Raw genomic sequence first — 14,256 nt, 5'->3', positions numbered from 1 at the left:
GATTAGGAACGTAGGAATATCAGAAGCTGCCTTATGCCAAGTCAGACCATTGGTCCATCTAGCTCAGTAATGCATACACTAACTGGTAATGGCTCTCCAGGGTTTCAGGCAGAGGACATTTCCAGCCATACCTGGAGATGCAAAGGATTGAACCTGGAACTTTCTGCATGCAAAGCAGATACTCTACCACTGAACTAAGGCCTTTCCCTTAATATTTGATGCAAGAACAGCCCTGATACGTCATATCACCATATGATGGTACCACCATATCAGGCTACACTGATTCCAGCATCTTCTTTCTCATAGTGCCTGACCAGATGCTTCTAGGAAGTCCACAAATAGGGCATGAAGCTAACAGCCCTGCCTCCTCAGTGGATGTTAAATTCTGTAACTTCTTTTAACTGTTAGTCAATGGCATGGCATTTCTGAACATGGAGAATTCTGTATAGCCATCAGCACTGACATGGCCAGCCCTAACATTAGGCAGAGTGAGATGACCATCTTAGGCAGTAAATGCAGAGGTTCAGTTGAGTCCCCTCATCCCTCTTCTATTGGAGGAAAGAGTTGTATGGGCCATGTACCCTGTTCCATATGCTTATAACTCCTCTATTGCTCTCAGGTGCAGTGGAGACACTGTCCCACTACTAGTATTGAAGTAAGATTCAACTGTCAGTCTGGTTGGCTTCTGTATGTGGAATAGTGGGGGGGGGGCTGCCATCTTGCCCTTTGCCTGGGGTAGCAAAATGCCTTGGGCTGATCCTGATCACAGATAGACCAGTTGTGCATGAATTTGTCTAATCCTGCTTTAAGTAAATTTATCTAATCCCCTTGGAAGTTGTGGTAGTAAATTTTACACATTGATTGTGTGGTGTGGAGCTGTGCTTTCTTCTGTCTGTCCTGACTCTACTGCCAACCAGTTTCATTAGGTGATTAATGCTGTCAACCATTTCAGACTTTGGAGAGGTGGGATATAAAATATGTTAAGTAAATCCATCCCATTAATCCATTCCTCCTGCTATCCCACTTTCTCTCCCCAGGTGGAATGGCTGAAGAATGAAGAACCCGTTGATGCTGAGCAGGATGAGAATATTGACACCCGAGCAGATCACAACCTGATCATCCGTCAAGCTCGCCTCTCTGATTCTGGGAACTACACGTGTATGGCAGCCAACATAGTTGCCAAAAGAAGAAGCCTGTCAGCCACAGTTGTGGTGTATGGTCAGTGGATGTGAAATGCTGTAACTTCTTGGCCAGCAAGTGTTGTTCTCTTGATTGGTACAGTTAATCAGTTAATTCATCCATTCATTTTAAGCATAAGTGGGTTTTTAATCAAGATGCAAATCAGAGGTTGATGTTATTTCAACTGTGAAAGTGCGGGGGTGAGAGTTCTTGCTGCTGTCTCCTTTCTTGACTTGTGTTCATCAGATCTGCGTGCTTGACACTTACAAGCATCCAACTCGGTTTTTCACCAGTAATTTATTTACATGCTCATTGTATGCATGTAGGCTTTTTCTGTGCAATCAGAGAACAGGGACATGAAACCCCAATGACATAGAGATAGTATGTGTCCGTATAAGCTTTATGTGTGCTGGCTCTGTGTACACATTGCTGGTGAACAGATGGCATTGGGAGTGCAGTCCCACTTCCCTTCCACAGGTTCAATTTATGCAGCCTGAAGAAAAGAAAGAAAATGGGTTGCATTCATTGTTCCAGTCCAAAGAAACTCATGGGGAAACCTATGTATGTTGTGAATTGTTATTTTCTTTTCAAATTATACTCCCCACCCCAATGCTGTGTTGGAAGTCACAGTTTTGTTCCATTATTCCATTGATTTTAATTGTTCAAAACTTCATTAATTTTGTCATTAATTGGTTAGAATCATGTTCATTTTATATATTCCATATTTTCAGCAGGGAGGAGAAATTTTACTTGTAGAGACAATTAAATATGGCATATAGATGCATCCAATGATGGCTGGTGGCTCCATGTCAGTGAGGCAGTGGAATCCACTCCAGGTTTTAGTCCAAAGTTTCAAGGAGATTCCAAGGTGCTGAACCTATTTGGGGGACATGTTTCAACACCTTGGACAGCTCTTTTAAAGTTCGGACTAAACCCTGGAGTACACTCCACTGTCCCACTAACATAGAGTGACCAGTTGCCACTAAACTCTAAAAAAAATTGAGTCGGTGAGGAATGCAAAAACAGCCAAGGGGGAACATTCTATCGATTGGATTTAAAGTACAGAAGGTGCTTCCAGATGAATGTTTATGGTGGAATTGCTGCTGCTCATGCACACGTTTTCCACGATATCCACATGACATCATCATCAAAATGCCAGCCTGTGCTTAAAAAAAAATTTTTTTTAATCTATATTACTACATATCGTGGAAAATTTGTTCAGTAAAAACAACCCATTTTACATCAGCAGTCACCGCTGGTGTGGAAGCTCATTAGCACTTTCCGGGGTGGGGGTGGATTGGTTTGTTACATGTGTGATATTTTGGTGGTTATCCCCTATTGCTACACACCTACTCTTGTTTGATCCTCACCTGACAACAGCCTAGCCATTTCATTTCCAGCAGCTTAAACGTTACAAGTGTCCCTAACTCCACCGATTGCTACATGCTGAAGACATATCAGAATTTCAGAGAAATTGTTCACGGGATCTCAGTCTGTGAGGAATTAACTTGGAGACTTTAGTTGCAGAACATTAATCAGGACTTGTTTTTTTTAATACAGAGCTCTTGCGACTGATCTCTTTAGCAGAATTTGTGTATAGCTAAATCTCAATGATGTGCATGGCCTCTGTACTAAAAATGTAATAAAATAAAATAAAAAGAAGCAGCAGATGGAAATGGACCCCCTCCCCCAAAAAAAGCTCAAGCCTCCATTTTGGGAAATATGATAACTAAGTGTTGGTAACATTTCTTCATGCCCTCTTGCACACGTCCTTTGGGGATTTGATTTTTTTTAAAAAGGTGAGTGCATGCAGGCATAGAAATGTCTGTGTGCATGAGCAGAGTGAGAAAAGGTAGTGGAGTGTGGGGGGGTAGTGATTGAGGGGAAGGTCCAGAAAACACAGCACAGAAGCATTCTGTAAAGAATCATCCACTGGTGTGGACAGGAAAAAGCAGAATAACCATGAAAATCCCAACTACAAACCAGAGTGTGTGGATAGTCACATGCCAGTTGTGCCCATAGGAAAATTGGAAGAGAACAATCCGTTTGCAACTGAAAGCCTCTGTCTAGAAGCACACTTAAAGGAGCCATGCTTTGATTGTTTGGGGTGTTGTTTGCATAAATGAATACAGGGGAACCTAAAAACGTTTTGCCTCCCAAAAGCAAAGAACTAACACAGCAGAGGAACAGCCTTGTGTGTTAATTCTCTCTGTCTAACTCCCTGGATTAAAAAAAAAAAGCCAGCTAACCAAGTATTTGGGAGATTGCTCCAGTCACTCATGAGTTATGCATAAAGCAAAGACCCATTACAGGTGGCGGGGTATCTCCTTCCTCCTTGTTTTCTACAAGCCTGACCCGAGATGTCAGCGGATAGGTCAAGGAGTGGGACTACTGAGTTTTGTGTAGTGTAAATGCTACAGAATTGGCAGAAGTAACCTATAATATGGTATGTCAGACTCTGTTTATCTAGACCACCAGAGAGTTCCCACTGTGTTGGAGAGTTACAAGATTTCCTCACCATGGGTGGTATCTAAATAGTGAAGATGCTAAAGAGTTTCAGGATTGCTTCTGTGGAGAACTGTAGATGCTTTCCCCTTGGAATCCAACAGGGAGGTGAGCTGTCTGGGCCAAGACAAGGGAGTTCTCCTCTATGAACATAAGAAGAGCCTGCTGAATCAGGCCAATGGCCCATCAAGCCCAGTATCCTGTTCTCACAGTGGCCAACCAGATGTCTATGGGAAGGCCTCAGGCAGAACAACAGCACTTTCCCCTCCTGCGGTTTCCAGCACCTGGTATTCAGAAGCATACTGCTTCTGACTGTGGAGGCAGGGCATAGCCATCATGGCTATGAGCTATTGATAGCCTTATCCTTTGTGAGTTTGTCTAATCCTCTTTTAAAGCCACCAAAGTTGGTGGCCATCACTGCCTCCTATGGAAGCAAATTCCATAGTTTAACAACGTGCTGGGTGAAAAAGTACTTCCCTTTTGTCCGTCCTGAATTCTTCAACATTCAGTTTCATTGGATGTCCACAAGTCGTAGTGTAACGAGAGGGAGAAATACTTTTCTCTATCCACTTTCTCCATGCCATGCATACTTTTATACACTTATATCATGCTGTGTCTTAGTTGCCCTTTGTTTAAACTAAAAATCCCCAAATGCTGCAACCTCTCTTCTTAGGGGAGATGCTCCATCCTCATGTTTATTTGGGTTGCCCTTTTCTAAACCTTTTCCAACTCTGGCTTTCTCCATACTTCCCCCTGCCCCAAACCATTAGTGTAGGAAGATCAGAATGCCTTCCTTTAGGGAGCTACCTCTCTGTCTCCAAAACTCTGAATGGCCATGGGAGCGATTATATATGGGTAACAGAGGGAAATCCTGCTGGCTCCTCTATATGGTCACCATTTTTTTTAAAAAAAAAATTACTTTGAGAGTTCCTGAAGATTTACAAAGGTATGTTCCTATGGCTTGGTCATGAGGTTCATCAGAGGGTTCTGTGCAAACAGACCTGTTAAGATCATTTGACACTTTTACTTAAATATCTCTGCAAGACCTCAGATTGGCCTACCTGTGGCAGTTAGGAGAAACAAACAAAAATAATAGCAAATGAATTGCAAATGTTAAGAAATTCTGAACTCAGTTTGCATCTGTTGCATTTGTTAATGTAACCAAACTTAATTCCCTCGCACTTGTTTCATTTTCATTAATTACTAAATGAATATACATTCCTACTTAACAAGAAATGGAGCAAGATTTAAAAAGTGCTTCCAGTATACCTGTGTAAAGGGGCTCCTTGGGGTTATTGGGTGTTTTTCTTGATTCAGTTAATGAGTTTTGGGGGGTGAGGTTTCCAAACAATAAACGACTTGCCTGTGATTAATGAGTAGTGGAAAATCCTCCTGAACTGTTCTAAAAATACTACTGGGATTAAGATATCCCAATATGCATTTTAATCAGTGAACAGAATAAACAGTTAACAGTGAGATCATTAATTAGCTTTTAAAACATGTTGATTGATTGGCAGTTCTAATAATTCATGAGACTAATTGGGAACATACCTCTCTGATAACGTAACACCCATTTCACTGAAAAGCCATTGCAAACTGGCAAGCTTCACTGCATAGTGCTAACAGACAATAAATAAATAAATAAATATTAAGCAGGCACTGTCGCTGTAATCTTTTTGGCACTTATTGAAGACCTTTCTCTTTCAACAAGCCTTTAAAGTAGAGGCCTTACCCTAGTCTGTGTCTGTGCTGGAATCGCTTTTTAAAGTTGTTTTTAAAAGGGATTTAATTGTTTTAATGTGTTTTTAAAGAAATTTTGTTTTAATGTGTTTTCAACTCTTTTGTTTTTAATATGTTTTAAAGTGATTTTAGTGTTTTTGTTTGCTGCCCTGGGCTCCTTTGGGGAGGAAGGGTGAGATATATATGTAATAAATAAATAAAATCAAGTTGTGTGTGTGTGCACAGATACATGACTGGGAAGGATTGTAAAAAGTGAGGTCCAAGGGAAATGAAATGCAGAAAAGTAGACAGTGATAATTGCATACTTAACAGTGCTAATTCTGATGACACAGACAACTATTTTGTGATTACCACCATTAAGCTTGTAATTATCACTGTATTTTTCTGCATTTTGTTTCCTCTGACCTCACTTTTTATAATCTCCTAAACCATGCATATATAAACCTATAATTCAGGATCTTATGAAGTGGAAAATCATACTTAGGTGGGCCTTCTAATTCCTGGAGAGTGGTAGGTCCAAGAAAATCGTAATGGACAACTACTTCTTTGGCCCATAGCAACTGGCTGATGGAGTGCTGCAGGGTTACAAGTTGTACCCCATGCTTCTACAAAAATTAAAAAACCTTTTTCTGTGGCAGCCCCCACGATTTGGAACTCCCTCCCAATGGATCTTCGACATGCCCCTTCCCTAGATATATTTCGCCGGGGCCTGAAAACTTGGCTTTTCCATCAGGCCTTTACGACCTTTGAGACTTCCAAGGTGAACTAGTTCTAGAACTGTAATATGAACAATCTACTAAATACTGTAATTTTTACATTGTACTGTGCTGGCTATATTGTTTATTGTATTTTATCATGTTTTATTGTACACCGCCTAGAGTGGCCACTGGCTAGATAGGCGGCCTATAAATTAAAGTTTATTATTATTATTATTATTATTATTATTATTATTATTATTATTACATGAAACCATTGGTTGATTTACTGTAGAGATTTGAGCTGAGCTGACATTCAGGATGCTGACAAGATTCAGTTCTCTCTCTCATTTTCATCAGACCCGAAGGAGGCTGTGAAGGCCCTGGACACATGTCTGGTAGGATGAAGCATAGGGATGGACAAGAAATTTTATTCAGTTCACTTTTCAAGATGAATTTATCAAATTTGCTCTTTCCAAAACAATATGAGGACTGAAATACAGCCATCCTTCAAAAATTCACACTTATTCAAATTTTGCAGTGCAGTTCACCAACCAATGTTTACAAAGATGCATATGTTAGGGGAAAGTGCGCATAAAAAGGAGTATGTGAGTGAAAATAACATATAAAATTCATATAAAATGTGTACATTACTCAAAACTACCAACAAAAATGTGTTTATTAGGATAAATTCATACTAAAATGCTGGAGAATTTTCATGAGGATATTTTTTTTAAAAAAATGTGAATTCCTGCAGAAAAGTGGAGAAGTAAATTTAAGACTGAAAAAAATGAGAAATTAAGAAAACTGAGATTGACAGATATTTCCATCTCTAGTGAAGAATCAGTTGTGGACAACAAATTGAAACTTAATCAAGACAACACAGAAGTATAGTTGTTGGTGGTTAATCAGTTCCAGAATTAAGTGTTCAACCCTTGATGGATGGGGGTTACATTCCTGTTTAAGGCACAGATTTGCAGCTTAGAGTACTCCTTTATCCATCACTGCCCATGGTTGTTCAGGTGATGGCAGAAACTAGGATTGTTTTTTAACAGCTTTGGCTGGTATGCTGATTACCACTGCCTGGCTTCTTCTTTGGAATTGGTTGAACAAGCATATTACTCTAGTTCTTGTATTATATTATTATACAATCCTTGGACTGGAGTTCTCAGGGCAGTGTGATCATCTCTGATTGCCAAATTCCACTCAAGCTGCTGATTCTTACACTATAAGCCCTAAACAGCTTGAGATCTGGATACTTAAAGGACTGTCTCCTTCCTTAATGTATCTTCCTGCTAGGGGTGTGTTAGAATTCCACCCAATTCAGATTTGGTACCAAATTTTCCATTAAATTATTCTCTATTGTGGATTGGATTTTTATATAGCGATTTTCACAACCATTTTTGAAAACAGTTTTTTTAAAAAAATCTAAAGTATTGATATTAATGATTATTTTATCGTATTTCATTTATCTATATTTCTTTTCAAAATATCCATATTTCCTTTAAAATAATAAATATTGATATTTTTTGTGAGGGAAAAAACAGATTGGTAAAATCAGCTGCTGGTGGACAAATGAACTAGAATCGATATTGGCCTATTAGGTCAATTGAATGCTTCTGAACTGGCACCAGATAATAGATCCCATCCCAACTTCCTGAACACTGCAGAGAACATTGGCTGTCCTGCTCCAACTTTACACATCATCAGAAGAGTGATGGACAGAGAGACAGAACAGGACTAGGGTCTTTTCAGTGAGGCTGTGTACTTTCTGGAATATGCCCTCTTTAGGAAAACTCTCCAGCTCCCTTCTCTGCTTTCTTGTCAAAACCTTGGTTCTCCCAGTAGGCATTTGTGACCATAAGGAGAGCCAGCTAGATCAGGCCAGTGGCTTGTCTAGTCTTGCATCCTGTTCTCAAAGCCAGCAAACAGGACTTGAGCACAACACTCCCCTCCTACAGTTTCCAGCAGCTGGTATTCAAAGCAACTGGTATCCGTGAGACATTGATGCTCTTGTTTTCTCACCTTTTGCGACATGGCATTTTTATTTCTGTTGATTGCTTAGTACTGCCAGATACCCCAGTATGTTCTCTGTTTTGTTTGTTCGTGCCGTGATTATTTGGAGCTGCTTTGAGTTTATTTTAAGAGAAATGGAATTAAATTATATATCAGGCAAAACTACTACATGTGTCATACCTTATATGTGTGTGCTCCCTCCCCCCCCCCCCAAAAAAACCACTCACAGGGCAGTGGAGACTGTTGGCTCTGATAGCACTGGGGCAGCGAATCTGCTCCAGGTTTTCATCCAAATTTTCTAGGAGCTGTCCAACGTGCACTGTGAACAGCTCCTTGAAACTTCAGACTAAAACCTGGAATGGATTCACTGTCTCTCTGACATCGGAGCCACCAATCTCCACTGTCACAGGGTATATGAACTAGCTGGCAGATCTGGGGTGGGCAACTTGCAGCCTCAAGCCTATGCAACTCTCAGCCTAATTTCATATAGGTGGCGAGGGGAAAAATGAGGGGAAGAGGGTGGCAGAGAGAGGGGGCTGGCAGAGAGTGAGCAAAAGAGAGGGGGTGTGCTTCCCACTTTTGACTCTGTCCCTATCCACCACTAGCTTCAGCTCCACTCACAACTGCCATGTGGCCCTTGACAAATTGTCCAGAAGTTAATGTGGCCCTTGGCAAAAAATATGTCCTGTAGTCCTGCCTTAAAGGGTCAGCCAAAATGATTGGGCGCATATATGGTTCCTGTAATAGCTCATCATCATTAGGAGAGCTTGTTAATCAAACTTAGTGTGGACACTAAGTAAAATAAGCCCTTGTGTAGCTTTTCAAGCAATCAACTCTAAACAGGAAGGGAAAGTTGCCTTCCTCTGTTCTTGACTGCCTCTGCTCTCATTAAAGTGTGGAATGACATTATATTGATTAAGTTGAAAGGATTGCTAGACAACCTCTCTTCATCTTTTTTGCCTTTAAAGGATTATGATCATGTCTTAAATAGAATGCATTTGGAGAGAATTAAGGTGGTAGCCTCCCCTTTCTCTCCAACATCTTGCTGTCATCCCCAGCACCTCCTGGCATATAAGTTTGCCTCGTACAAACATGGTCATTCATTGACACCAAGTTTTTTAGGTAATTACATCTCAGTGTTATTTAGACAGTGCTGTCTACAACTCAGCTTGAAATTTAACTGGAAGAATGTACGAGAGAGGGAGAGGGAGAGAGAGAGAGAGAATGGAAGGGCATGAAAAGACAGCTTGTTAATGTTAATGTGCTATCCATCTTTTCTCTCCCCAATATGCATGGCGATTGCAGTGAATGGAGGCTGGTCTTCGTGGACAGAGTGGTCCAACTGCAATGTACGATGTGGCAGAGGATGGCAGAAGAGGTCACGGACCTGTACAAACCCAGCTCCTCTCAATGGAGGTGCCTTTTGTGAGGGAATGTCTGTCCAGAAAATTACCTGCACGTCATTATGCCCTGGTAAGGAAGATGTTGTTTGGCAGGCCTACATTTAAATGGTTCCCAGACCCATGGGGTGGGGTGGAGGAAATTCAATATCCTGAACTTGTTGCAATATGCAAATCATCTGAAGGTTGGGATAAGGGGGGAATTCTTCAGCCTGTGTTCAATACATACCTACCCAAAACAATGCACAAACTTAATTGCAGTGATTCTTCACAATTTGCTCTTTTCCAAATTATATGATATAATTTTGAACCAAAAAAGGATACCAAAACGTATTTCTTTATTTAGAAGATTTCAGTGTGAAACTACCTTATGCACACTTCCTGAAATGATGTACAAACCAAAATGAGGCAATCCTTCAAAATTTGCACTTTTCCCAATTTTGTGGTGCAGTTCTCCATCAAATACTGTATTTTAAAAAGTAGTATATTTGAGGAAAGTGTGAATAAAACTGTGGCACTTACTGAAAAAAAAGATATAAAATGTTCGCAAAAATGTGTATATTAGTGAACACTGCACACAAAAATGTGTATACTAGGAAAAATTCTCATTAAAATACTGATGAATTTTCATGAGGAAGTTAAAAAAAAAAAAACCACCCGCAACTCATGCAGAAATGAGAAGACCTGAATTTCAGACTGGAAAAGGGAGAAATTGGAAGATACCAAAACGGACAGATTTGTCCATGCCTACTTTGAGGGTAGTGTTTGTTTGCTCAGCATCAGCTGCTAAGTCAGCTGTAAGGGTGCTGATAGAGGTGTGAGCTACACCAGAATGCTTTGCCAGTGGCACAGTGTGCTACGATGCTTCTGAACCAGTAAGAGCTACAAATGCTGGGCTACCTTCGCCCAAACGATAACTGTGAAGTTGAAATCTACCTCAACGTAAGTATAGTGCTCATATAATGTGGTCAAAGCAATATCAATATCAACATGAAGGGCAACTTATAAACAAAGGCCAATATGCCTAACCTAATGCCCATGAAAATACAAAATGGGTAAACTCATCCAATAAAAAATCCCAAATGTAATAAATAAAATAATTTTGTAAATAAAATATAAAATATGATACATACCCTTTTCATTGGATGAGTTTGTTATTTGATTCAAATTGTTATTTTTACAGAATCATTGATTTAACATACAATCCACATATCAGTCCATATCTCAGCATACAAAATATAAAAGTAAGTGGTTTCATGACATTTGTTATATCAGTTATGCAATATTTTTTACTTGGAGGAATTCACCATGAGCTGCTAATCTTTTCTTTTATTTCTTGCCCTTTGAAGTGTATATCCATTCTCATGGCCACTGAAGAAGACTTTTTTGTCGAAATGCGTTTGGCTTTGTTGCACATTTTGTATTTTCATGGGCATTGGGTCGTGCATATTGGCCTTTGTTTATAAGCTGCCCTTCATGTTGATATTGATATTGCTTTGACCACATTATATATTTTGTTTCTCACTACGTATGGGCACTGAGTTATTTTCAAAAAAATTCTGGCCTATTTTGCATTACTACATGAGAACACCTACAAGAATTTAATACTGTTTGTTTGTATACATTAAATTTTTGATTTCTTTTAACATTGTTTTCATGTCTGTACCTTAACTTTTTCTGGAGCACTACCTTCACCCAATCCATGTGAAGTTGGGGGACACCGCTTCATTAGAGTATGAAGCTGGGCCGCAGAGTGTTGGGAAATGATCCAAACTGGGTGGAGAGGCATTTACCAACTTTGGCTGCTTCACACACCCCTTTATTCTTTTAAAAGCAATCTATGAGTATGATGATGACTCCCTTCCCTTTCCCTTCCACAGCCTATCCCCATTTAACCCTGAAATGACACCAGCCTGAGGAATGCTGGTGCTGCAGAGGGAAAATACAGTAGTGGACAAAGCCATTGCTCTACTTTTAATAGGTTATTACCCTCATAGGTTATTACCCTCATAGGCAATTTTTAAAAGAAAGGGAGGAGGAACAAAGCCATTGCCACTTCCACCACCATCCAAAACCTTTTAGTCCCTACCATGAAAAATAATGAAAAAGCTCAAATTCTCCACTTTTGAATGGAGAGTGGTGAATTGGGAGGGTCATTTCTGTTCATTTCTGATAGCTACTGGTACTAGATATATCAAGGAAACAATAGGTAGAGATGCAAGACTCCTGCCAGATCAGAATAAAGGTCCTAGTCCAGCATCTTGCTTCTCACAGTGGCTATCCTGCCTAGAGTGCAAATCACAAAACGGAGGCGAGACTGGAATTAATTCGTGTTTTATTAGAGTAACATCAAAGGCAATGCGTTTCATAGACTTAGCTATATTAACTCACTGCAGTCCTTAACTAAGCTACCTAGGCGTACACTGCAGCATGTGAAGAAAGTTGACTCAGCAACCGGATCAGGGGGGTGCCGCCTTAAGTAGGGAAGGTCTTCACCCGCAATCGCTGACTCCTTCGAAGTCTCACCTCTCACGACGTCTCGTATGGGGTGAAGGGGGGCGAGCCTCCACCAGCTCATCTGACAGTACAGGCTTGATAGATGCCTCAGGAGGCAGGAAAGCATTTGAAGTGCCAGGTGGGGAATACTGAGGGGGTGGAGCTGGTGTGCCTGCCCGCTCATACCCCAATGGCTCTGTTGGGGCGTCTGTAGGTGGTGCGAAGTTTGCTTCTGTGGGAGAACTGACTGTGGGAACTGGCAGACTGTCAACTACTCCCCCTCCCTCACTGTCCTCGAAAGTCTCATCTACCTCTGATTCCTCCCTCTGCTCTATCTGAGGAGGCTGGGGCTCGGCCAGCTCCCCACCCTGATCCCTCTGAGAGAGCTGGGGCTCAACAGTGGCCCATCAGATGCTTCCATTAAGCAGAACATGAAGGGAAGACTTCTTGACCACTTTTGCTCCCAGCATTTTTGTATTTTTTTCCTGGGTCAGCATCACCAGCCTTTGTTAAGAAAGCCAGCTTAGGTTTCTATCAACTTTCCTTTTTTAAAAAAGTATCCTTGGTCTGCAGTCCATGGCATGATTAACCATATATAGGGACACAGTTCCTCTGTGTGTGTTTTTTTCCTGAATGTATGAGGTTTTCCACCTCCCTCTCTCCCAAAATGCATATTGGTAATTTTTAAAACTGCGTGCATATTTTATTTAGGTTTTTATTACGCAAAGTTCTTTGAACACGGTGGGTATCTGTTCCATGTCTACGGGCTTTAAATTGGAATTCAATGAATCTAAGATTTCTTTTGAACTGCCTCTGTTAACATGCATAACTGGGACATGAGCAACGTCAAGTAGAGCTGGACAAGGGATTGCGAAGACCGTTAAGGCAGAAAGTGGGTTGTTGTTAGTCAGTTGTTAGACATACTGATCCTGAATTTCTTGTAGGCATTAACAAGAGACCTGCAAGGACAGCTGTGATTGTTCAGGAACATGTCAGATTGATCTCTGCCTCTAGAGCTGATTGGACCTTGAATTTCCAAAGCAATATTTCCTTCACTCCAGGGGACTATTCAGACATAATGCCTCCCATGGTTTGGTCAAGATTGAGAAGGCACAAGCCCAAGTGGCTCACTGGGTAAGGCAGAGCCATTGTACTAGCTTGACAGCTGGTGGGCTGCTGTTACCTAGGAGATTGGTGCGACGCACCTGATTGGCTCCACGAGAGTGTTTACACTGTCCAACCTCCCCACTGCCTTATCCCTCACCCTCCTAATAAACAAGAGCAATCCACCTACTAGGAAGGTAGTGCAGTGGCTCCTGACAAGCTACTTCTGGACACAAGCCTTAGGACTGCACGGTGCCTCTGTCAGCTCCCTCCTCCTCTCATGCATGGAGATTAAAAGCATCCAGTTGTGGGTGCCAAACAGCTGGTCAATGGTCCACAGTCCCCCACCTTGCTCCCACAAGATGTTCTGTAAATAGGAACAGGAAATGAGATCTGCCAGCCAGCAGCCAGCCATTCTCACCCATCCAACAGCAAACCTCCTAATGGCTGCCTGGCTCCATTAAATGCAACCACCCATGGATAATAAAAAACGGAGGGATAGGAAGATGACACTGGCCACATTGCATATGTAAGGTAACATACAGCCTTTCCTTCCCATTGAATCACTTTGCATATTTCCCCCTCCCAAAATTGGACAAATGGGTCCCTTCCAGATCACCGCAGGTGAATGCCTTGGCAAAGGAGAGGAGGGCATTTAATGACGAATTGAAACTAAATCAAAGGCTTGAGGGTCTCACTGGGTGGGATGGAGCATCTGTGCTAGCTTTCTTAGGAATGTGATTCACCCCTGCTGATCTGCCCCACCCCGCTCACCCTCAGCGTCATGGAGAAGGAGGAGGCAGGAGAGAAGGGGCCCTCCCCAGTTGGAAAGATAGAGTGCCAGCCTTGGCAAAAGGGTCCCCAAGCAGGGCCAGGCCACAGAGGAGGAAAAGGATAAGGAGGCACCACACCATGGAGCAAGTGACAAGCTGTAGGCTAGGGTGAGTGAAAAATCCACTTAATTCCAGCAATGGGGAGGGGGTCAGAATTAAGTGGATATTTGCCCATTGCATCCTGCAACCTGTTGCTTGCCCTGTGGTGTGGTGCTTCCTCTTCCTGTTCTTCTTCCACCTCTGTGGTCTGGCCCTGCTAGGGAGATTGTTGCCGCTCTATCCTTTCAC

At 41.6% G+C, this 14,256-nt stretch overlaps 1 protein-coding gene across 4 annotated transcripts in view; it reads left to right on the top strand.

The window, feature by feature from the left end:
• Nucleotides 1–14,256, top strand: part of UNC5D (unc-5 netrin receptor D) — a 550,803-nt gene that overhangs the window by 397,106 nt on the left and 139,441 nt on the right. For all 4 annotated transcript variants that reach the window (XM_061592401.1, XM_061592399.1, XM_061592400.1 and 1 more), the window contains exons 5-6: nt 1,038–1,218; nt 9,441–9,608. In XM_061592401.1, the coding sequence (XP_061448385.1) occupies nt 1,038–1,218; nt 9,441–9,608 (349 nt within the window). The remainder of the gene's footprint in view (nt 1–1,037; nt 1,219–9,440; nt 9,609–14,256) is intronic.

The sequence above is a fragment of the Rhineura floridana genome, chromosome 12 (assembly GCF_030035675.1).
Source record: "Rhineura floridana isolate rRhiFlo1 chromosome 12, rRhiFlo1.hap2, whole genome shotgun sequence".
NCBI lineage: Eukaryota > Metazoa > Chordata > Lepidosauria > Squamata > Rhineuridae > Rhineura > Rhineura floridana.
The sequence above is the reverse complement of the archived record's forward strand: the minus strand, read 5'-3'. Positions and strand labels throughout refer to the sequence as shown.